The 23,893-nt window shown below is 44.7% G+C and overlaps 2 protein-coding genes across 6 annotated transcripts in view; both read right to left on the bottom strand.

Annotated features, from left to right (window-relative positions):
* PARP2 (poly(ADP-ribose) polymerase 2) overlaps positions 1-5,264 on the bottom strand; it is a 32,384-nt gene extending 27,120 nt beyond the window's left edge. For both annotated transcript variants that reach the window (XM_058181691.1, XM_058181692.1), the window contains exon 1: positions 5,121-5,264. The gene's annotated coding sequence lies outside the window, so the exon portion shown is untranslated. The remainder of the gene's footprint in view (positions 1-5,120) is intronic.
* Positions 5,265-6,684: 1,420 nt separating this feature from the next.
* LOC131198500 (perforin-1-like) lies at positions 6,685-23,035 on the bottom strand. 4 transcript variants are annotated; one of them, XM_058183213.1, is made up of 3 exons: positions 22,967-23,035; positions 20,416-21,022; positions 6,685-10,672 (listed from the first exon to the last, which is right to left on the bottom strand). In XM_058183213.1, the coding sequence occupies exons 2-3, from the start codon at positions 20,970-20,972 to the stop codon at positions 9,544-9,546; spliced, it is 1,686 nt and encodes a 561-aa protein (XP_058039196.1). In that variant the 5' UTR covers positions 20,973-21,022; positions 22,967-23,035; the 3' UTR covers positions 6,685-9,543. The 4 variants fall into 4 exon arrangements, with proteins under 4 accessions (XP_058039196.1, XP_058039194.1, XP_058039193.1 ...); XM_058183211.1 differs by lacking the exon at positions 22,967-23,035 and adding an exon at positions 22,736-22,923; XM_058183210.1 differs by lacking the exon at positions 22,967-23,035 and adding an exon at positions 22,732-22,922.
* Between the last annotated feature and the right edge of the window lie 858 nt (positions 23,036-23,893).

The following is a 23,893-nucleotide window of genomic DNA, read 5'->3' as shown; positions in this document are numbered from 1 at the left end:
CCTGACTTAGGAATGGAAAAAGGCCACCGTCGTAGGTCGAGGACTACGTGCTCATATTCCCAGACCAGCCATCTTATTTGAAAGCACTCAGTCCACCTAGAAACATTCTCAGGGACCACCTCAGCGTGCGTTTTTTGCTCCCCTCCCTGCTTTCCATGGGGTTGCGATGGGCCGGACATGAGTTCGCAACTAACAACTAAAAACAAAAAACCAATGCCTGACTTAGGAATGGAAAAAGGCCTCCGTCGAGGTCGAGGACTACGTGCTCATATTCCCAGACCAGCCATCTTGATTGAAAGCACTCAGTCCACCTAGAAACATTCTCAGGGACCACCTCAGCGTGCATTTTTTGCTCCCCTCCCTGCTTTCCATGGGGTTGCGATGGGCCGGAAATGAGTTCGCAACTAACAACTAAAAAAACAAAAAAAACCAATGCCTGACTTAGGAATGGAAAAAGGCCTCCGTCGTAGGTCGAGGACTACGTGCTCATATTCCCAGACCAGCCATCTTATTTGAAAGCACTCAGTCCACCTAGAAAAATTCTCAGAGACCACCTAAGCGTGTGTTTTTTGCTCCCCTCCCCGCTTTCCATGGGGTTGCGATGGGCCGGACATGAGTTCGCAACTAACAACTAAAAAAACTAAGAAAACCAATGCCTGACTTAGGAATGGAAAAAGGCCTCCGTCGTAGGTCGAGGACTACGTGCTCATATTCCCAGACCAGCCATCTTATTTGAAAGCACTCAGTCCACCTAGAAACATTCTCAGGGACCACCTCAGCGTGCGTTTTTTGCTCCCCTCCCTGCTTTCCATGGGGTTGCGATGGGCCGGACATGAGTTCGCAACTAACAACTAAAAAAACTAAGAAAACCAATGCCTGACTTAGGAATGGAAAAAGGCCTCCGTCGTAGGTCGAGGACTACGTGCTCATATTCCCAGACCAGCCATCTTATTTGAAAGCACTCAGTCCACCTATAAACATTCTCAGGGACCACCTCAGCGTGCGTTTTTTGCTCCCCTCCCTGCTTTCCACGGGGTTGCGATGGGCTGGACATGACTTCGCAACTAACAACTAAATGCCTGACTTAGCAACTGAACAAATTTGGCCTCTGTGGTGGTCGTAGGTCGAGGACTACCTGCTCATATCCCCCCCACCATCCCAAACAGGACAGCAGGTAGATATTCCCATCAGGTTAAGCCCACATTCAGATTCATGTTCCGTGGGAGAGCCTGCCTCCCCATCAAGATTCAATTTTGCAAAACTTATTTTTAACATTTAAAAAAGAAAACACTTAAACGGAAGATTAAAAAAAGGACAAAAAAAAAAGGACCAGCCATCTTATTTGAAAGCACTCAGTCCACCTAGAAACCAGGGACCACCTAAGCGTGTGTTTTTTGCTCCCCTCCCCGCTTTCCATGGGGTTGCGATGAACCGGACATGACTTCGCAACTAACAACTAAAAAAACAAAAAAAACCAATGCCTGACTTAGGAATGGAAAAAGGCCTCCATCGTAGGTCGAGGACTACTTGCTCATATTCCCAGACCAGCCATCTTATTTGAAAGCACTCAGTCCACCTAGAAAAATTCTCAGAGACCACCTAAGCGTGTGTTTTTTGCTCCCCTCCCCGCTTTCCATGGGGTTGCGATGGGCCGGACATGAGTTCGCAACTAACAACTAAAAAAACTAAGAAAACCAATGCCTGACTTAGGAATGGAAAAAGGCCTCCGTCGTAGGTCGAGGACTACGTGCTCATATTCCCAGACCAGCCATCTTATTTGAAAGCACTCAGTCCACCTAGAAACATTCTCAGGGACCACCTCAGCGTGCATTTTTTGCTCCCCTCCCTGCTTTCCATGGGGTTGCGATGGGCCGGAAATGAGTTCGCAACTAACAACTAAAAAAACAAAAAAAACCAATGCCTGACTTAGGAATGGAAAAAGGCCTCCGTCGTAGGTCGAGGACTACTTGCTCATATTCCCAGACCAGCCATCTTATTTGAAAGCACTCAGTCCACCTAGAAACATTCTCAGGGACCACCTCAGCGTGTGTTTTTTGCTCCCCTCCCCGCTTTCCATGGGGTTGCGATGGGCCGGACATGAGTTCGCAACTAACAACTAAAAAAACTAAGAAAACCAATGCCTGACTTAGGAATGGAAAAAGGCCTCCGTCGTAGGTCGAGGACTACTTGCTCATATTCCCAGACCAGCCATCTTATTTGAAAGCACTCAGTCCACCTAGAAACATTCTCAGGGACCACCTCAGCGTGCGTTTTTTGCTCCCCTCCCTGCTTTCCACGGGGTTGCGATGGGCCGGACATGACTTCGCAACTAACAACTAAAAAAACAAAAAAAACCAATGCCTGACTTAGGAATGGAAAAAGGCCTCCATCGTAGGTCGAGGACTACTTGCTCATATTCCCAGACCAGCCATCTTATTTGAAAGCACTCAGTCCACCTAGAAAAATTCTCAGAGACCACCTAAGCGTGTGTTTTTTGCTCCCCTCCCCGCTTTCCATGGGGTTGCGATGGGCCGGACATGAGTTCGCAACTAACAACTAAAAAAACTAAGAAAACCAATGCCTGACTTAGGAATGGAAAAAGGCCTCCGTCGTAGGTCGAGGACTACGTGCTCATATTCCCAGACCAGCCATCTTATTTGAAAGCACTCAGTCCACCTAGAAACATTCTCAGGGACCACCTCAGTGTGCATTTTTTGCTCCCCTCCCTGCTTTCCATGGGGTTGCGATGGGCCGGAAATGAGTTCGCAACTAACAACTAAAAAAACAAAAAAAACCAATGCCTGACTTAGGAATGGAAAAAGGCCTCCGTCGTAGGTCGAGGACTACTTGCTCATATTCCCAGACCAGCCATCTTATTTGAAAGCACTCAGTCCACCTAGAAACATTCTCAGGGACCACCTCAGCGTGTGTTTTTTGCTCCCCTCCCCGCTTTCCATGGGGTTGCGATGGGCCGGACATGAGTTCGCAACTAACAACTAAAAAAACTAAGAAAACCAATGCCTGACTTAGGAATGGAAAAAGGCCTCCGTCGTAGGTCGAGGACTACGTGCTCATATTCCCAGACCAGCCATCTTATTTGAAAGCACTCAGTCCACCTAGAAACATTCTCAGGGACCACCTCAGCGTGCATTTTTTGCTCCCCTCCCTGCTTTCCATGGGGTTGCGATGGGCCGGAAATGAGTTCGCAACTAACAACTAAAAAAACAAAAAAAACCAATGCCTGACTTAGGAATGGAAAAAGGCCTCCGTCGTAGGTCGAGGACTACTTGCTCATATTCCCAGACCAGCCATCTTATTTGAAAGCACTCAGTCCACCTAGAAACATTCTCAGGGACCACCTCAGCGTGCGTTTTTTGCTCCCCTCCCTGCTTTCCATGGGGTTGCGATGGGCCGGACATGAGTTCGCAACTAACAACTAAAAAAACTAAGAAAACCAATGCCTGACTTAGGAATGGAAAAAGGCCTCCGTCGTAGGTCGAGGACTACGTGCTCATATTCCCAGACCAGCCATCTTATTTGAAAGCACTCAGTCCACCTAGAAACATTCTCAGGGACCACCTCAGCGTGCGTTTTTTGCTCCCCTCCCTGCTTTCCACGGGGTTGCGATGGGCCGGACATGACTTCGCAACTAACAACTAAAAAAACGAAAAAAACCAATGCCTGACTTAGCAACTGAACAAATTTGGCCTCCGTGGTGGTCGTAGGTCGAGGAGTACCTGCTCATATCCCCCCCACCATCCCAAACAGGACAGCAGGTAGATATTACCATCAGGTTAAGCCCACATTCAGATTCATATTCCACCGGAGAGCCTGCCTCCCCATCAAGATTCAATTTTGCAAAACTTATTTTTAACATTTAAAAAAGACTTAAACGGAAGATTAACAAAAGGCAAAGAAAAAAAAAAAGGACCAGCCATCTTATTTGAAACCACTCAGCCCACCTAGAAACATTCTCAGGGACCACCTCAGCGTGCGTTTTTTGCTCCCCTCCCCGCTTTCCATGGGGTTGCGATGGGTCAGACATGACTTCGCAACTAACAACTAAAAAAACTAGAAAAAATACCAATGCCTGACTTAGCAACGGAAAAAAATTGGCCTCCGTGGTGGTCGTAGGACGAGGAGTACCTGCTCATATCCCCCCTCTCCGATCCCAAACAGAACAGCAGGTAGATATTCCCATCAAGTTAAGCCCACATTCAGATTCATGTTTCTCGGGAGAGCCTCCCCATCAAGATTCAATTTTGCAAAACTTATTTTTAACATTTAAAAAAGAAAAGAATTAAACGGAAGATTAAAAATTTGCAAAAAAAAAAAAAAGGACCAGTCAGCTAATTTGAAACCACTTAGTCCACCTGGAAACATTCGCAGAGACAACCTCAGCGCGCGTTTTTGCTCCCGTCTCCGCTTTCCATGGGGTTGCGATGGGTCGGACATGACTTCGCAACTAACAACTAAAAAAAACTAGAAAAAATACCAATGCCTGACTTAGGAACGGAAAAAATTTGGCCTCCGTGGTGCTCGTAGGTGGAGGATTACCTGCTGATATCCCCCCATGATCCCAAACAGAACAGCAGGTAGATATTCCCATCAGGTTAAGCCCACATTCAGATTCACGTTCCGCGGGAGAACCTTCCCATCCCGATTCAATTTTGCAAAACTTATTTTTAACATTTAAAAAAGAAAAGACTTAGACAGATGATAAAAATTTGCAAAAAACCCTCAAAAGCACCAGCCAGCTAATTTGAAACCACTCAGTCCACCTGGAAACATTCTCAGGGACCACCTCAGCGTGCGTGTTTTGCTCCCGTCCCCGCTTTCCAAGGGGTCCCGATGTATCGGACACGACTTCGCAACTAACAACAAACAACCGCTTTTCTTTGCTTGACTCCTATTCCCGAACCCCCAACAAGCCACCGAACGGCGCATCCCCCCGACCCCGTCCATTTCTTAACAAGGTTTATTTTACTGCAAACGAGAGTTTTTGCAACTTTACCCCACTTATCTCCCCTCCCGTTAACGGTAATGCAAAACTACCTCCCCGCTTCGTGAGAACGCGTCTCCCCGTGTTTGTATTTTTTTTCAATCAGCCCGGGACTTACCGGCAACTTCCGTTCTCACGGCTAAGGATAGACGCTGCTACCTTGCTAGCTGAAGCTCCTTCTCAGGAACGTTGTACCGCTCTGGAACACTCCGCCCCTTTTATATTTGCATTCGTCAAATTTGCATATGCGCGCCGGCGCTGGAAAAGAAAAGAATCCCCGGGGAGGAGGGAGGAGCGGAAGCGATCCTCGCCCATCCATTGGCTGAAACCGGCTCGGAGGAAAGAAGAGGGAGAAGAAGAAAAAAAAGAGTGAGAAGAACGATTTGCATATGTGAAGAAATGCATGATGGTCGCCGCTCGAATAAGAAATATCTATACTCCAGCACCTGATTTATCCCGAGAGGCGCGTTTTACAATTTGTAAAGCATTGTATATTTTAGTGAGAGGACCTAGTTTTCTCGGGGCTTGCAACTGGCACGAAGACATCGAGCACGAATCAAAAGCCACCCTAACTTAACTGAAAATTGAGAACTAGCGTTTATATAAGCTATGTAGTGAATGGCATTGATAATTGCTGGGAGGAAGCTCTCCGTAGAGGCCACGTGCTGGGTGTTTGTCACCCTTAATCCTGCCTCTGGGAAGGTCTGAGAGAAGGGCCAAGTTGCCACCCTAGCAGGGTGCCGCCTTCTGAAGGTGGGTGAGTTCCCAGCGATGCGGGTCTCAATCAAGCCCTAGAATCGAGGCAGGAGAAGCGGCGAGCGGTCCTCGGGCTCCTCCCCGTGGATGCCTCCGTGGCTTGATGGGGATTTGGGAACGACTCACGGCCGGCAGCTTTGAGTACAATGGGAAGAGGTGAAGCACCGCCAGCTTCATAACCCAATTCAGACTAGTCTCCCCCCAGTATTTTCCCTGCCCGTACTTAAACGTTATTTTGTAAAAGGTTGTTTTGTCATTCATTCCCTCTATTTCTCCCATTCTTCAGGAAGGCGTCTGCAGAGCATCATGCTGGAGACGACAATTTAGGAGAAATTTCATCTGAACTAGTGGAATAAAATGAGAATAACAGAAATGGAAGGGACCTTAAAGGGTCGTCTAGTCCAACCCCCTGCTCAAGCAGGAGACTTTATAGCATACCAGATAAATGGCTGTTCAGTCTCCTCTTAAAAGCCTCCAGTGATGAAGCACCCACAACTTCTGGAGGCAAGTTGTTCCACTGGTTAATTGTTTTCACTGTAAGGAAATTTCTCCTTAGTTCTAGGTTGCTTCTCTCCTTGGTTAGTTTCTAACCATTGTTTCTTGTCTTGCCTTCAGGTGCTTTGGAGAATAGGTTGACCTCTTCATTTCTGGGACAGCCCCTCAAATATTGGAAGACCGCTTTCGTATCTCCCCTTTTTTTCACTAGAGGAAGCCCAGCTCCTTCTCCACTGCTAAAGGAAGGCCATGCCATTCGTCCATGGAAACTGGCCTTCAGGCTTAGCATTGGTTTACACTATGCTCATACTCCTTCAGAAACCCAAGGATTTGTACAAATCAACTTTATAATCGGAATGGCAAAGGATAGTTTTCCAAAACAACAGTGTGACATAGGGGAAAAAAAATCAAAACAAAGCATACACCACAGACATATTTGAAGATTTATTGCTGTATGTTTTACATGTATTTTGCAGATTGCATGAAAGTTTCTGAAATAGCAATGGCACTTATATTCTGCTTCACAGTGCTTTTTACAGCCCTCTCTAAGCGGATTACAGAGTCAGCACGTTGCCCCCAACAATCTGGGTCCTCATTTTACTGACCTCGGAAAGGATGGAATCTATTAGAAGTAAAGAATTGAACTGAATAGTGCAGGAAGCGTTTGACAGAAGAGGATTATTTTATGTGGGTGTGTAGTTAGGTCAGGATTTCTCCCGCCTCCATTTTGAACTCATCCTTTTTGTAAGTTTCAGAGTTCTATGTATTGTACATTGGAAGGGAAGGGATCCTAGTTACAGTGGGACCTTGTTAGATTACGGTCTCCAAATATTGCATAGAATACATAGGAAGACATCTTGGAGGTCACCTGGCCCAATATCCTGCTTAGTCCAGGATTTGTCCTACAATTCAGACAGATTCCTCTCCAGCCTTTATTTGAAGACTTCCAGTGGAAAAAGAACATCCCACATCTTGGAAAATATGGTTTCAATGGTAGACAGTTTTTCCTCAAATCTGGTTCCTGCCCACTGAATTCTGGTCCTTCCTGCCTTTGGGGATGCACGTAACAAATCTGCTCACTCTTCTAATCTGACAACCTTTTGTATTTCTGAAGACTGCTATTGTATCTCTCCAAAGATTCTTTTTTTCAAGAGGCACCTGGACTTTCATTGTTTTTCCTTGAAGACATTTCGCTTCTCATCCAAGAAGCTTCTTCAGTTCCTGAAGAAGAACAGAACTGAAGAAACGTCATGGATGAAAAGCGAAATGTCTTCAAGGAAAAACAAAGAAACAAAGTCACCCCTTGGGGAAAAAAAGCATATTCGGAATAACCGTGATTGGATGACTGAAAATCTCCATAGACATCTTTCCTTAGCATTTTCTTTTGCAAGCTAAATATATCCTTTAAGCATTGCTAACAGGACTGGGTTCCTAATAATCCTTTTCTGAACCATATGAAAATACGTTGAATTAACTTCTCACAGCACGCTATTACTTCTCTAATTATAAATACAAAAATATACTATCCATACAGGATAGTGATTATAACATATGCAAAAAGGGGCCCATGTCATGTTACAAGTTCACAACTATATCAGAGGTGGGTTTCAGCAGGTTCTGAACAGTTCTGGAGAACCGGTAGTAGAAATTTTGAGTAGTTCGGAGAACTGGTACTAAAAATTCTGAGTGCCTTTGCCCCCATCTATTCTTTGCCTTCCAAGTCCCAGCTGATCTGGAGGAAATGGGGATTTTGCATTATCCTTCCCCTGGAGTGGGGAGGGAATGGAGATTTTACAGTATCCTTCCCCTGCCACACCCACCAAGCCACGCCCACAGAACCGGTAGTAAAAAAATTTAAAACCCACCACTGAACTATATGGTCTTGATATATACCTGGTCCACGGTATACCCTATTTTTCGGAGTATAAGACGCAGCTTAGTTTTTGGGGAGGAAAATAAGAAAAAAGCTGATTGGCAGGTGGATTGGCCTCCCAGAATACCCCCAATCAGCTGTTCCCAGAGGTGAATTTTAGCAACAGGTTCCTTGGTTGTGAGCTCTGTGCCTTGCTTTTTTTTTTGCCTTTTTCCCCCCTTCCTCTGAAACTCTGTTTCAGAAAAAACTTTTTTCTGCCTCTGAAAGCCTCCAAAACAGAACTTCAGCAAAAAAGCCTCTGAAGCTCTGTTTGGGAGCTTCTTTTCTGAAGCTTCTTTCAGCCTCTGAAACCTCCATTTGAGAAGCTGAGTGGGGCTACATTCGGAGTATAAGACGCACCCAGATTTTCACCCTCTTTTTTGGGGGGAAAAGGTGCGTCTTTTACTCCAAAAAATACGGTAATTGGACCATTTGAAAAAAAACGCTAGTGCATAATAACAAAGGCATTAAGAAGAAAGAAATGATTGAACCCACCTATATTTATATAGGAAGACCTTGACTTACAACTATTCATTTAGTGACTATCTGAAGTTACAACAGCACTGAAAAAAATGACCATTGTTTTTTACACAACTGTTGTGGCATCCCCACTGTCACATGATCAAAATGTGGATATTTTGAGAACTTTGACAAGCAAAGTCAATGGGGAAGCCAGATTCACTTAACAACTGTGTTACTGACTAAACAATTGCGATGATTCACTTAATAACCGCGGCAAGCAAAGGCATAAAATGGGGCAGAATTCACCTAACAATTGCCTCACTTAACAACAGAAATGTTTCGCTCAATTGGGGTTGTAAATTGAAGGCAAGTCATTTTACATTTTATAGAAATTATCTGTTCAATAACTCCCAATTGTATGGAAGAAAATTGATAGGGATTCCTATTAGATTCCAAATCTGAATAATGCCTTAATTTCAGGGGTGGGTGCTGGATGGTCTCAGGGGTTCAGGAGAACCTCTAGCTAAGATTCTGTGCAATTTGGAGATTCCCCAAGTCCCACTCTTGGCTGGCCCTACCTACCCACCCCTCCCCTCCCCGGAGTCCCCATATGGCCCATTTTAGATGCATGTAAGTGCAGGGTACATGTGGAGCTCTGGGAGGGCAAAAAATGGGCCTACCAGAAGTTTGGGAAGGCCGGAAACGGGCCTCTGGGGCCTGAGGAGGCCGTTTTTGCCCTCCCGGAGGCTTGAAGAAAGCCTCCACAGCCCGAAGAATGCAAAAATAACACCCCTTCCATGGTGCAGGAAGCCTACTAGGCCATGCCCACCCTGGAACCGGGCAGGGAACCCCTTGCTAAAATTTTTGAAGCCCACCCCTGTTTAATATAGCAGTATGAGTCCTACCCATGCAGTACCTAGGTACGAAATTTGAGTGACCATGAAGTTTCCCAGTCAGGATTAGTGTCATTGAAATGGGAGGTTGGCAGATGCAAAGGGACATAATCACGGCAGCTGGACCCAGTCAGAGTGGGGGCACATGTCAACACGTAATAGAACTTAACGTGTCCATGTTGGAGGTAGCATTTGTGCCAGTTGCTAAGGCCTGACCTCAGCCTCCCGTTACATCGATGTAAGAGTTCATCATGCCAGACTTCGCTGTCCCAAACCTCCATCACAAAGTTGTCATTGCCGTCCAGCGTGACAGCCCCGAAGTTCAGATTTTCTGACCACTGAGGGTTGTTGTTCCCACCAATGACCCTAGTGCGCCTTTCCTGGTTTTGGAAAAAAATTTTGACGTAGGCGTCAGTGGAGGAAAAATAGTCACCCCAAAGACCGGATCCGCTATCCACATAGAACCTGAGGTAAGCCCTGCCCATCTCGGTGCCACAACATTTGTCGTTGATGACACCGTTGGGTATACACATGCAAGTGCACTTTCGTACCCAGCTGTTGAAGTTCTTGGGACAGCTTTGGCGACAATCTCTTCTTAGGGCTCTTCTTTTGATGTAGCTCACAATGACTTGCTTCAAAAAATTCCGCCTGGGGTCTGTTTTGTTCAACAAGGTGTGTAGAGGTAAAAGGGAATAAGACACCAACCCCGGTGTCCTTTTGGTACTCTCAATCCATTCTGTGAGATGATGCACATCTCTGCTTTCCGAGAAGAGCATTCTTTTGTGGCCGCCAACCACCTCTGTGTGCTGGGTCATATGAAGGTCATGGAAGCTGGATTTAGATTTCCCAAACCAGACCTTGGCACATTTGGAATGGAAGGAAATAGATCCCCAAAGCCCTCTATGTTTCAGGCTTGTCTCCATATCGAAACAGACCTTGACATTCTCAGCCGTGAGCCCCATTAAAGTCATGACACAAGTTTTCAAAGCCAGCAAGTAACGAGCTCGTCCTCCTAGATACACCCGGTTGATATAATGGGTGCCGTAGATACTGATGAAATGCTGGTATTCCTCAAGGTCGTGACTGAGGGGCAACTTGCTGATGGCCCGAGCAAAATGGAAGGATAGCAGAGGATTTGTCTGAAGCCTCAAACTGCAAAGGAAAAGAATGAAAAATGCAGGATACTGTCAGCATGTCAAGATTTTGCTTCTTTCAAACCTTAATGCTTTTCAAACTTGCCAATGAACCGGGGGGGGGGGAGGGAAAGGGGGAAATGGAATGTGGAGAATGTATGCAGAGATTGTGAAAACATGGAAGCCATCAAGGTCCCTGCTGCAGGTGCTTGAGAAAGAAATTTGTCCCATAACAAAAGAATGTCTAGTTTAATGAAAAGAAGGACTAGGGGAGATGTGATAGCAGTGTTTCAATATCTCAGGGGTTGCCACAAAGAAGAGGGAGTCAAACTATTCTCCAAAGCACCTGAGGGTAGGACAAGAAGCAAATGGATGGAAACTAACCAAGGGGAGAAGCAACTTAGAACTAAGGAGAAATTTCCTGACAATTAGAACAATTAATCAGTGGAACGACTTGTCTGCAGAAGTTGTGAATGCTCCAACACTGGAAATTTTTAAGAAGATGTTGGATAACCATTTATCTGAAATGGTGTAGGGTTTCCTGCCTAAGCAGGGGGTTGGACTAGAAGACCTCCAAGATCCCTTCCAACTCTGTTATTATGATCTCATAATTGGACAATGTGATCCACCAGGGGTGGGGAAAAGAAGAAAGTATTGTTTAACTGGGCAAGTATATGTGTGGGAAATCAGAATTGGTTTTGTTTTTTCAGTACCAACATGGTGTATCTAATAAAGTTTTACTTCTGGGAATTCTAATTCTCCGAAGAGTGTTTCCTTGATTTGGGTATGCTAATTGGACAGTTCTGTGTCAAAGGCAACATACCAAATCACATTTACTCCCTCAGCATTCAGCACGAGAAAAGAACATGATCACTGGTGGGATTCAGCCAGTTTGGGATGGTTCGGGCGAACTGGTAGTTAAATTGCTGGCTGGCCCCTTCCCTTCCCTTCCCGCCCCTTCAAGGAGTCACCACATGCCCCTTTTGGCTCTCAAGTAAGTGCAGGGAAGCCTCCTAGGTCTAAACGGGACACAGGGGAGGCAGCGTGCCCCCCGCGGCCTGTTTTTGCTCCCAGGAGGCTTCAGGGAGGCCCTCTAAGCTCATTTTCACTCATTTCAGGAAGATCTCCTAGGCACAAAACAGGGCGCAGGACTGTGTGGGCCCCCACGCAGTCCATTTTTACTCCCATGGGGGTGCAGGGAGACCTACTAGGCCCAAAATGGAGCAGGGGCAGGACAGCACATCTCCCCTCCCCCCCCCGTGGTTCATTTTGCTCCCGGGGGTTGCAGGAGGCTGAGTGCTCCCTGTCACACCCCTGGCCACACCCAACATGGCCATGCCTACCCAGCAGGTCATTAGGGCAGAGAACTGGGTATTAAATTATTTGAATCCCACCACTGAACATGATGCAACAACCATGCTGAAGGTCAGGTGGTCTCTGATGGTCAGTTAATGGGTAGGAGTGCACTGCTAAGTTTCATGTGTTTGGAAAGCATGTTTTCTGGTGTCACTTTCCTTTCCTGGTTAATCTTGAAAAGTTTCTCAGAAAATGGGGGCCTCCTTTTCATTTTTTCCATCATGACACCAAAGGATACTTTACTGAGAGTACAACAGTCCATACCAGTGGTAGTCAATCTGATCCCTACCGCCCATTAGTGGGCATTCCAGCTTTCATGGTGGGCCGTAGGGGTTTTGTCCGATACTGAAGCACTTTCCTTTTTTTAATTTAATTGACTTCTAAAAAAATTCCACAGCATTATTTAAAAACATTTTCATTAGGTTTTCATAAAATTCCTCGTGACAATTTAAATTTTTGAAAGTATACTATTTGTATCACCCACGCATAAATTTAGCTCATGTTACGTAAGTGAAACTAGATGGCGCTATAGTGCGACCGCAAACAAAAGAGCCTCGTCCCAAAATAGCTCGCGCATCTCCCCCCGAACCGGTGGGCAGTTAGAAAATTTTACTACTAACAGAGATACAAAAGTGGGCGGTAGGTATAAAAAGGTTGACTACCCCTGGTCCATACAGTCCAAGTAATTCTCAACTTACGGCCATTTGTTTAGCGACCAAAGTTATAACATAACTATGTTTGTTTAGTGCTATAACTTTACAGCACTAAAACAAAAGTGACATGGCCACTTTTCACACTTGCAAGTGTTGAAACATTCCTGTGGTCATGTGATCAAAATTAGGGCACTTGGCAACTGGCACATATTTATGACAGTTGCACTGTCCCAGGTCATATGATCACCATGTGTAACCTCCCCAATTGGCATCCGACAAGCCGAGTCAACAGGGGAAATCAGATTTGCTTAATGACCGCATGATTCACTTAACAGTTGCAGTGATTTGCTTAACAACAGCAGCCAAGAAGGCTGTAAAAGGGGGCAAAATTCACTTAACAATTGTCTTGCTTTAATAATGGAAGTTTGGGGGTTTTATTGTGGTGGTAAGTCAAGAAGTACCCGGAACCTGTTCCTTTCTGGAGTACCAGAGCTGTAATTTATTTTAAAGTAACCCATAATATCAGTTGTTATCTACTGTATTTCCCAAAAAATAAGACCCTGTCTTATATTTTTTTGAACCTCTAAATAAGCACTTGGCCTTATTTTGGGGGATGTCTTATTATTTTGGGGCGCATGGAGCAAGATGGGGCTCCTCTTGCCATCTTACCTGATTTCCAGCTCTGTCTCCCTAACCCTAACCAGAGCAAATGGTGGGAACTGGCTGCGCATGCATTTAAATATTTTCAGGGAGGCTTATTTTCAGGGGAGGCTTATTTTCGGGGAAACACGGCACAATAAATATCTATCACAGATGCCAACTTTCTCATCTGTAATTACGGTGCTCCTTTACCTAGTTAGATCGTGTCTGTAAAATTTTTACTCTAATCAAGTTCGTAATTATGGGTTTGAAGCAGTAGTGGAATTATTATTTTTTAATTACCGGTTCTGTGAGCGTGGCTTGGTGGGCATTGCAGGGAAAGGATACTGCAAAATCTCCATTCCCATTGCACTCCAGGAGAAAGATACTGCAAAATCTCCATTCCAACACCACTCCAGGGGAAAGATACTGCAAAATCTCCATTCCCATTGCACTCCAGGGGAAGGATACTGCAAAATCTCCATTCCAACACCACTCCAGGAGAAAGATACTGCAAAATCTCCATTCCAACACCACTCCAGGGGAAAGATACTGCAAAATCTTCATTCCCATCCCACTCCAGGGGAAAGATACTGCAAAATCTCCATTCCCACTGCACTCCAGGGGAAGGATACTGCAAAATCTCCATTCCCTCCCCACTCCAGGGGAAGGATACTGCAAAATCTCCATTCCAACCCCACTCCAGGAGAAAGATACTGCAAAATCTCCATTCCAACACCACTCCAGGGGAAAGATACTGCAAAATCTTCATTCCCATCCCACTCCAGGGGAAAGATACTGCAAAATCTCCATTCCCACTGCACTCCAGGGGAAGGATACTGCAAAATTCCCATTCCCTCCCCACTCCAGGGGAAGGATACTGCAAAATCTCCATTCCAACACCACTCCAGGAGAAAGATACTGCAAAATCTCCATTCCAACACCACTCCAGGGGAAAGATACTGCAAAATCTCCATTCCAACCCCACTCCAGGGGAAAGATACTGCAAAATCTCCATTCCCATTGCACTCCAGGGGAAGGATACGGCAAAATTCCCATTCCCTTCCCACTCCAGAGGAAGGAGACTGCAAAATCTCCATTCCCACCCCACTCCAGGGGAAGGATACTGCAAAATCTCCATTCCCACCTCACTCCAGGGGAAGGATACTGCAAAATTCCCATTCCCTCCCCACTCCAGGGGAAGGATACTGCAAAATCTCCATTCCAACCCCACTCCAGGAGAAAGATACTGCAAAATCTCCATTCCAACACCACTCCAGGGGAAAGATACTGCAAAATCTCCATTCCCATTGCACTCCAGGGGAAGGATACTGCAAAATCTCCATTCCAACACCACTCCAGGAGAAAGATACTGCAAAATCTCCATTCCAACACCACTCCAGGGGAAAGATACTGCAAAATCTTCATTCCCATCCCACTCCAGGGGAAAGATACTGCAAAATCTCCATTCCCACTGCACTCCAGGGGAAGGATACTGCAAAATCTCCATTCCCTCCCCACTCCAGGGGAAGGATACTGCAAAATCTCCATTCCAACCCCACTCCAGGAGAAAGATACTGCAAAATCTCCATTCCAACACCACTCCAGGGGAAAGATACTGCAAAATCTTCATTCCCATCCCACTCCAGGGGAAAGATACTGCAAAATCTCCATTCCCACTGCACTCCAGGGGAAGGATACTGCAAAATTCCCATTCCCTCCCCACTCCAGGGGAAGGATACTGCAAAATCTCCATTCCAACCCCACTCCAGGAGAAAGATACTGCAAAATCTCCATTCTTACCCCACTCTGGGGCCAGCCAGAGATGGTATTTGTCGGTTCTCTGAACTACTCAAAATTTCCGCTACCGGTTCTCCAGATCCTGTCAGAACCTGCTGAATAGCACCCCTGGTTTGAAGGTTTCGTCCTGTGGCTTATTACTGTCTTTGAAGTCTGGCATCAGATCATATCTTTCCATGGGTGATTTGGTTTGGTTACCAAAAGTATATCCTCTTAACCAAAAAATGGGTCTGAATTGTTTAGGCCTTGGAAGAGGCTGTTTAATCTGGTATACTGTCTCCTCAACTCTTCAAACTGCTTCCAGCACAGAGGATTTATTTCCAGAAACTATCATATTGCCCCCTAAATGGTATGGACCAGAGAGGACAAAATCTTTTGTGGTAATGGATCTCTCTGAAAAACCTAGCCCTGGTTTTAGCCTTGACATTGTCATTTTTCAAATTCTTTTATGCTGCTGTTTTCGATATTGTAAGCCTCCTGGAGCTGCTGGATGATGAGATAGGGCGACATATAAATTTAATAAATAAATAAATAAATACAGGTAGTCCTTAACTTGCAAACCCCAATTGAGCCCCAAATTTCCATCGCTGAGGAAGAAAGGCTGTTTAGTGAGCTTTGCCCCTTTTTGTGACCTCTCTTGCCAGAGTTGTTAAGTGAATCACTGCAATTGGTTAAGTTGATAACACAGTTGTTAAATGAATCTGGCTTCCTCCAGGACTTTGCTTGTCAGAAGGTTTCAAAAAGGCCATAACATGACCCTGGGACACTGTAGCCATCCTAAATACATGCCAGTTGACAAGCGTCCAAACTTTTGAGCACGTGACTGTAGGGATGCTGCAAGAGTCATAGATGTAACAACAACAACAAAAAAAGATCCTAAATCACTTTCTTCAGCGTGTTGTAACCTAAAACGGTCACAAAACGAATGATTTAAAGTCAAGGACTAACTGTAAATAAGGAGAGCCCTATACAGGTAGTCCTCGACTTACAACAGTTCACTTAATAACTGTTCAAAGTTACAATGGCACTGGAAATTGTGACTTATGACCAGTGGTAGAATTCAGCTGGTTCAGGACAGTTCGGGCAAACCGGTTGTTAAATTGCTGCCTGGCCCTGCACCTCCAGGAAATGCCTCACTTTGCAACAGAAATTGTGGGCTCAATTGTGGTCACAAATTGAGCACTACCTGTAATGAGCCTGTCCTTGTTCCCTCCAGAGGTATCTGACATCCGAAGGAACTTTCCCCCAAAGAACTGGCGGAGCTCCATGTCTTCACTAGCAAGCAAGCAAGACACAACAACAGCTTGGTCTGGCTGGCATTGTGGCACCCACTCAGTCTATGTTGCTATTAAATCTTGGCAGCGAGTCTGTTAATACAAATGTTTGTTTTCTGTTTAAGTAACCCTTATCTCTATCCTTTTTGTTTCCTTTTTTTTTTTTTTTTGAGAACTGAGTACAAACAATGTGTCCCCGATTGCCTTTGTATGGGTGTTCTGTAACTCAGGAATGTAACCCTGTCCATAACTGAGCTTGTCATGAGGTAAAATTTTACTCCCTTGGGATTTAGTTGCCTGGATTAATTATCTATTTCCCCCCCTCACTCCAAATGGAGCCAGGGAAATGTGTTGGAGGAAGCAGAACGAGGAACATTAACCGAGCACAGCAACCTTATTCCTTAAATTAGTTGTAGCTACTCAGCAAACAGTAGTATGGACTGATGATCTGAGATCCGAGCTTGGCAATTTGGTTGCCAACATTTCGTCACTGTTTGAGGAGACATTGCCAGAAAAAGCGTCCTGATGATGTCTCCTCGAATGGTGATGAAACGTTTGCTGCCAAATTGCTAAGCTTGGAGCTCAAAACAACAGCCCAGCTACCAACCCGAGCTACTAAAATTCAAGCACATTTCAAACAGTGGTATCTTTGGTGAGGAGAGTCCTTGAAATTCTGATGCTTGAGATGATCCCAGAAAGTTCTTCAGAAATCCCATCTGGAGCATAGCAGTTATCCAACTTATAGCCACAAGCCCTCATTCTCGGATATATTCAGCTACAGCCTACTATCCAGCCCGTTACAAGTAATCCTCAACTTACAACATTATTTAGTGAGCGATCGAAGTTACACCAGCACTGAAAAAAGTGACCTATGCCCATTTTTTCATATGGCCATTGCAGCAATCTTGAGGTCACGTAATCAAAATTCGGATGCTTGGACACTGACTTTTATGTAGGATGGTTGCAGTGTCTCAGGGTCACGTGATCCTCTTTTGCGACCTTCTGACAAGCAAAGTTAATGGGGAGGCCTGATTCACTCAACAACCATGTGACTAATTTAAGTGCAGCGATTCACGTGACAACTGTGGCAAGAAAGCTTGTATGTTAATTGTAGCACAATTAACATCTGTCTTGCTCAGCAATGGAAATTTGGGGTTCGATTGGGAGGTCATAAGTTGAGGACTTCATGTATTTGCATCCAGACACCAATGTGGGCTGTGCACATTGGGCACTCAGATGCAATGAAGAAATATAGTTGTGTGTCTTCTTCAACTTTTTTGATTACCGTATTTTTTAGAGTATAAGATGCACTTCCCCCCCCCCCAAAAAGAGGGTGAAAATCTTGGTGTGTCTTATACTCTGAATGTAGCCCCACCCAGCTTCTCAAACGGAGGTTTCAGAGGCTGAAAAAAGCATCAGAAACAGAGCTTCAGAAAAAAAGCCCCAAACGGAGCCTCAGAAAAGAAACTCCCAAACAGAGCTTCAGAGGCTTTTTTTTCTGAAGCTCTATTTCAGAGGCTTTCAGAGGCAGAAAAAAGTTTTTTCTGAAATGGAGAAAAAAAAAGCAAAAAAAAAAAAAAAAAAGCAAGGCACAGAGCTCACTGTCGTGTCCCACTCCTCCGCTGACAGCCGGGTCAGGGAAATCCGAATCAGGCGTGCCTCTGCAGCTCTGCCAAAGTCCTAGCAAAGTTTTCAAGGCAGGCAGGAGACCAGAAAGTGACTTCAGCAAGATATGTTAGACTTTGCCTGACTCAGAGAATGCCAGAAAGCAGATCCTTTATATAGGCCATGGGGTGTGGCTCCATGACTCAGCACTTATCCAGGCCTGCCCCTCCCTTCCTTCTGTCGCTGCCGCCTATCAATTCTTCTGAAGCGAGGGTCACTCCAGTCTGCAGCTGTTTGTAATTGACCTTCCTCAGGCTCACATGCTATGGGGGAGGGGGAGGGGTCTAGTTGCTCCATTTGCCTGGACATGGAGCCAGAGCTGGGGGCTGGAGGTACTTCTTCCTCCTCAACCTGTCTGGGCATGGAGCCAGGGCTGGGGCCGGGAGGCATCAGCGTTCGGAAGCAGATAAGAAGGCCCCGGCTGCGGTGAAAGCGGGTGAGACACAACACTCACAACCAAGGAACCTGTTGCTAAAATTCAACTCTGGGAACAGCTGATTGGGGGTATTCTGGGAGGTCAATCCACCTGCCAATTAGCTTTTTTCTTATTTTCCTCCCCAAAAACTTAGGTGCGTCTTATAGTCCGAAAAATATGGTATGCCTATTAAACAGACTCTCCTAAGTAACACATCTGATAGATTCACAACAGAGGTCAAATAAAACCAATCAAAATTGCCTTTGGGATAATTCTCATTTTAACTGCCATGAGTGTGTAACACAATCTTCAATCCACTCCACCCCCCAAATTAATTTTGAATGGAAATACGGCAACACGGCGCCTCCAACTTTGATGTTATGGAATTGTTCCTAGAGGACCTTATAGCTGATGATATCAAAAGCGTCTGGGAGATTATGAAGAGACAACAGCTATCTCATTGGTCTTTGAATAACGATTACTTGTCAGGATGACAAAGACTAATTCATTCCCCCAACCAGTCCTAAAACAAGAATGAATGGATCCGGACGCCGGTGTCTTCTGAGGTAATTGCAGTCATGCCATCAACAAGCATCAAGCATCTTGTTCCCAGAGCTGATATTGGTAGTTGGACAATAGTCACTCCAAGCCTCTGAGATCTATCATGAGCTAAGCAACTTTTTGTTATAGTATTCATGGCCCATTGGATGCTCCACAATAAAGGAGAATATTTGTAGTTCAGGGTTGAAAAGATGAAGCACTTTTGGGATAACCATGACCTGGATGACTGAGAATCTCCAAAGACATTTAGCACTGATAATGTTACCTAGTTTGGGTAATAAAAAGTCTGCAATAAAACAACCAAGCTCAGAGAGCATGAAGGACCCCTCGTGTTCCATAATACGTTCTGGTCAACCCCAATTCAGGAGGATGGAGCTGAAATTTCTTCTTCATCATCCAAGAGACATTCAGCATTTAATGGCTTTGGGATGGGATTTGGATAGGTGGATTCAAATCAGAGTTCTCCAAAGTGGCCATGATTGACCACAGATGATCAATGGGACTCTTCAAAGAGTCTATTATTATTAATAGTAGTAGTTCTATTAGTTAAAGTAGCATTTATTAAATTATTGACATACAATAAATGTTTGGAGTCCACAAACGATCTGAAATCTCATCAAGAGGTTGATGTGCTGTAGAAATTGGGGACCCCTGACTAAACAATCTTTCAATGCTAATGGGACTAAGATTGTTTATGTGTGGACTGATTTCTCTGTCTGTTGGAACAATTACTTATATACACTTTTGATCACAGGGGAACCAGTAACATTTAACTATGTTCTTCAAATTACAACAGTTTATTTAGCGAGCATTCAAAGTTACAACAGCACTGAAAAAAGTGACATGACTTTTTTCACACTTATAACCATTGCAGTAGCATCCCAAACAATTGGGAAGTTTGGCAACTGATTCATGTTTATGACGGTTGCTGTGTCCCGGGGTCATATGATCCCCTTTTGCGAACTTCTGACAAGCCAAGTCAATGGGGAAGCCAGATTTGCTATTAACACCTGTGTTGCTAACTCAACAATGGCAGTGATTCACTTAACAACTGTGGCAAGAATGGTTGTAAAATGGGGCAAGACTCACTTAACAAATGTCTCACTTAGCAGCAGAAATTTTGGGCTTGATTGGGGTCATACGTCGAGGGTTACCCTGTACCCTTCCCTAAAATTTCAGTAAAGATTGCCTCAAATTTTCAACTCCTTAGAGAAAGAAATATGCCAAATACAGGGAATTCCTCAGTGTTAGGTTTCAATGTATGAAATTATTTCCTCTGCGGGAAAACTCTGGAATTGTTATAACAAATTCCGTAGCGTCTCCTGAAAAGGTTTTCTTTTTCCTCCAGCAAATAGGCTACTGCAACTCCTCCTCCCTGTTTATGCTTTGAAATGCTTACCTGTAATGCTCGCATGCGATCTCATTCCTCAGAAAGCTGTATCTGTCTTCACGGGTTTTCTGATAGGCCCAAATGGCCATATTAGAGTGAGAGCCAGCAAAAGCAACTTGCGCTTTGGAGAACCCCAGGTCGTCCTTCACGAAATCCTCGGCCAACTCCATTTCCCAGTCATTCTTCACTTCTTTGGCTACTGCGTTGGCCACATCTATATCTAACTCATCCACAAAGTTGCTCGCTTCTTGTTGGCAGTTTTCCTTCTGCCGCCAGTCTACCCCAACCAGGGGAAGCCTCTGCAGCTGCTCACCCATCTTATGATTCCGACACAGGGTACATGTCCCATTGGGTCCCTGCCACTTGCTGATGTCCACCACATAAGCCCCTTTCTTCTCCAGAGTGGTGATATCAACTCCCTCCCCGATGTAATTATGGCCTGGTACGAAATTGACATGATTCTTGCAGACATGTCCGAGGTATGTATCGCATTCGCTGTTGTGGAAGGGGAGGGAGAAATGGAAGGAAGCAAGGTAAACCATGAAGAAGAGATGAAGACGGAGCATGATCCCCAGAAAGAGTTCTTTATTCTTAGGCAGTTCGTTTCTGAATCATCCTGAGGAGAGAGAAAAAGCAACAGACGTTGTTTAGAGGAGGGATTTGGAGGTGTCATAAAACATTACAGAAAATTTAAACAACACCTTCAAAGTGAAGCTGGGAGATATTTCATTAAAGCAAATTATAGGCACAAGAAAGGTCAGGTTAGGTGGTGATGATAGACACTACATTATTTGATATTGATTGTGGAGGTCCACTGGGGAGTCTCCAATTTTTAATGGACCACAAATGGTTCAGAAGCTTCACATGGTGCACATTTGGATAAAGCTGACCAATAATGATCCACCAAGTAAATTCCATAATAGCTGAGGATGCATATGAATGCAGGAGGCTCCATAATGAAGCAGCTGTTTGAGTTACAATAGAATAGAACTGGAAGTTCTACTAGTCCTTGGAGGTCTTCTAGTTCAACCCAATGCTCAAGCCGGAGACCCTATAACAGTGATGATGAACCTTTTTGGCACTGAGTGCCAAAATCGGAATGTGCGTATTTGTGCCAGAGCGCCAAAATCCCAAAGACCAGCTGGAGGGCCAGCTGGTCTTTGCGCACAGGGGACCACTAGAAACTGGAAGAGCAGCTCTGCGATGTATATGTGCGGGAGCACAGGAAACTGGAAGAGCAGTTCCCATGCGTGTGTGCATGCATGCATCAGGAAGCTGAGCCGGTCACTGGTCTTCCGATTTCTGGTGCGCATGCATGCGCGAAGACCAGCTGGTCAGCCAGGGAGCACATGCATGCCAGAGAGCTGCTCTTCCAGTTTCTGGCACTCCCATATGCGCGAAGAGCCACAGGCGACAGCTGGCGGGCCCGTAGAGATGGCTCTGCGTGCCACTTCCAGCACGCTGCCCTAGGTTCCCCATCACGGCCCTATACCATTTCAGAGAAGTGGATGTTCAGTCTTTTTCTTTAAAAACCTCCAGTGATGAAGCATCCACAACTTCTGAAGCCAAGTTCTTCCACTGGTTAATTGTTTTCACTGTTAGGAAATTTCTCCTTAATTCCAGGTTGCTTCTCTCCTTGATTAGTCTCCATCCATGGCTTCTTGTCCTGCCCTCTGGTGCTTTAGAAAAATAAGCTGACCTCCTCTTCTTTGTGGCAGCCCTTCAAATACTATCATGTCATCTTTAGTCCTTTTTTTCTCTAGACTAGCCAAACCCAAATCCTGCAGCCGTTCTTCATATGTTTTAGCCTCCAGACCTTTAACCATCTTAGCTGCTCTTCTCTGCACTTTTTCCAAAGTCTCAGTGTCCTTTTTTTGTAATGTGGTGACCAAAACTGGATGCAGTACTATAGCTATGGAAGTCACCATTAGATGCTTTGTTCCTCATGCAGCCATGAGAAGAAAAACATCATCATCATCACCATCATCATCACCACATCCTCCTCCTCCTCCTCCTCCTCATATCATATCATCCATTCCTATTTAGAGATAGCCACTTGCCTTTTTCTGAACATGGATTCTATCTTAACAGCTTGGTAACAGCTAGAAATCCACCATCGCTGGTTTTGTTCTGTGAGCCAGTTTCCCTTGTTCTTGCATTCTAAAGAAATCAGAATGACAACCTTCCCTTCTCTTCTTTCACCTTTACTCTGCAATTGTCTTTTGTTGTCTCCTATCATCATAGCTGTCCCCCTGCTGTCCGGTTGACCGTTGCTGGGAAATCAAGATTAGATATATATATATATATATATATACAGAAACTTACCCACCCCTCCTTCTTCAGACAAGCAGGTCTACTATTCCCGATGACCAATTCTGCGAAAAGGGTCTCTTCTTCCTTCTTGCTCCGTTTGCTTTTCACTTCTTCCCTCTCTCTAGCACGCGGGGGGGGGGAGGGGGCTAGAATTCTAGATTTGAGATTTTAGAGAAAGGGAGAGAAAGAAAGAGAGGGAAAAACAATAAGGAAGAAATGGCTTTTCGTAGCAGCGTATTCAACTTGCCTTGGCAAAGAAAGAGAGCGTTTGCTGCGTGCTTTCGTTTCACTTCTCCTTTTTAGTTGACTGCACGCCTGTCCGGAATCCAGAGCTGGAAAAGAACGATTGGCATTTTAATTTTTTCCAGATGAATGTTTATGTATTTCATTTAAAGCAATAGCGAGTTTCTCGTGATGTCCCTTTGAGAATTGGGCATTCCACTTTGGGTGGGTTGTGGGAGTAATGAGATGGGATTCAACAAAGAATATGATTTTACCAAAAGAGAGAAAGAGGCCTTCTAGTCTAATGCCTCTACCCACCCACCCCTACAAATGGTAGAATATTTTTGCTGGAAGATCCTTTGTTTTTAATCTTCATTTTTAAAAGAAAATTTAAAAAAAATAGAGGTGGCCTCCTATCAATGCAGCTTTAAGTCCCTCAGCAACAAGCCAGAGACTTTTGTGTAAAGTGTCATATCTCATTTAAAACCCGAATGATGATTTGTGTATTCCGAGCTACGATATAAACAGAAAACCGGGCACTGTCTTCTTATAAAAGACAGGCCAGGTTAGTAGTTACATTATTAGAAATCGCTGGTGTCTGTGTTTGCTTTTGGTGAGGAGAAAGCTTTATTCAGAGAGCATTTAAAAGGAAGAAAAAAAATGCACAAAGTAGAGGAGAAAACGGATTAAAAATCGGAAGGCGGAGTACAGAAGAGATTTACAGCTATGAATCCCCCCCTCCCCCCGGGAATTTCATTTTTTTTATTACAAATGGTTGAGTGAATTAGACTGCTTGTAAAAATGGCAGGCTGAGGTAAAACTAAAGAGAGCACAAGTATAAATGGAAGGACACTTCGATTCCCACCATGGGTGAATGTTTGCAGAAACTGATGGAGTTGGCAGAAATTGCGAAACTGATACTTTGATTAATAGAATAGAATAGAATAGAATA

This window comes from Ahaetulla prasina, chromosome 4 (assembly GCF_028640845.1).
Source record: "Ahaetulla prasina isolate Xishuangbanna chromosome 4, ASM2864084v1, whole genome shotgun sequence".
Lineage (NCBI taxonomy): Eukaryota > Metazoa > Chordata > Lepidosauria > Squamata > Colubridae > Ahaetulla > Ahaetulla prasina.
This window is presented reverse-complemented; position numbering and strand designations above follow the sequence as displayed.

Excerpts from the sequence above, each read along its gene's own strand:
- LOC131198500 (XM_058183213.1), bottom strand. The coding sequence starts at position 20,972 with ATGCTCCGTCTTCATCTCTTCTTCATGGTTTACCTTGCTTCCTTCCAT. Across the intron at positions 10,673-20,415 it reads ATCGCATGCGAGCATTACAG|TTTGAGGCTTCAGACAAATC; the intron begins GTAAGCATTTCA and ends TTTCCTTTGCAG.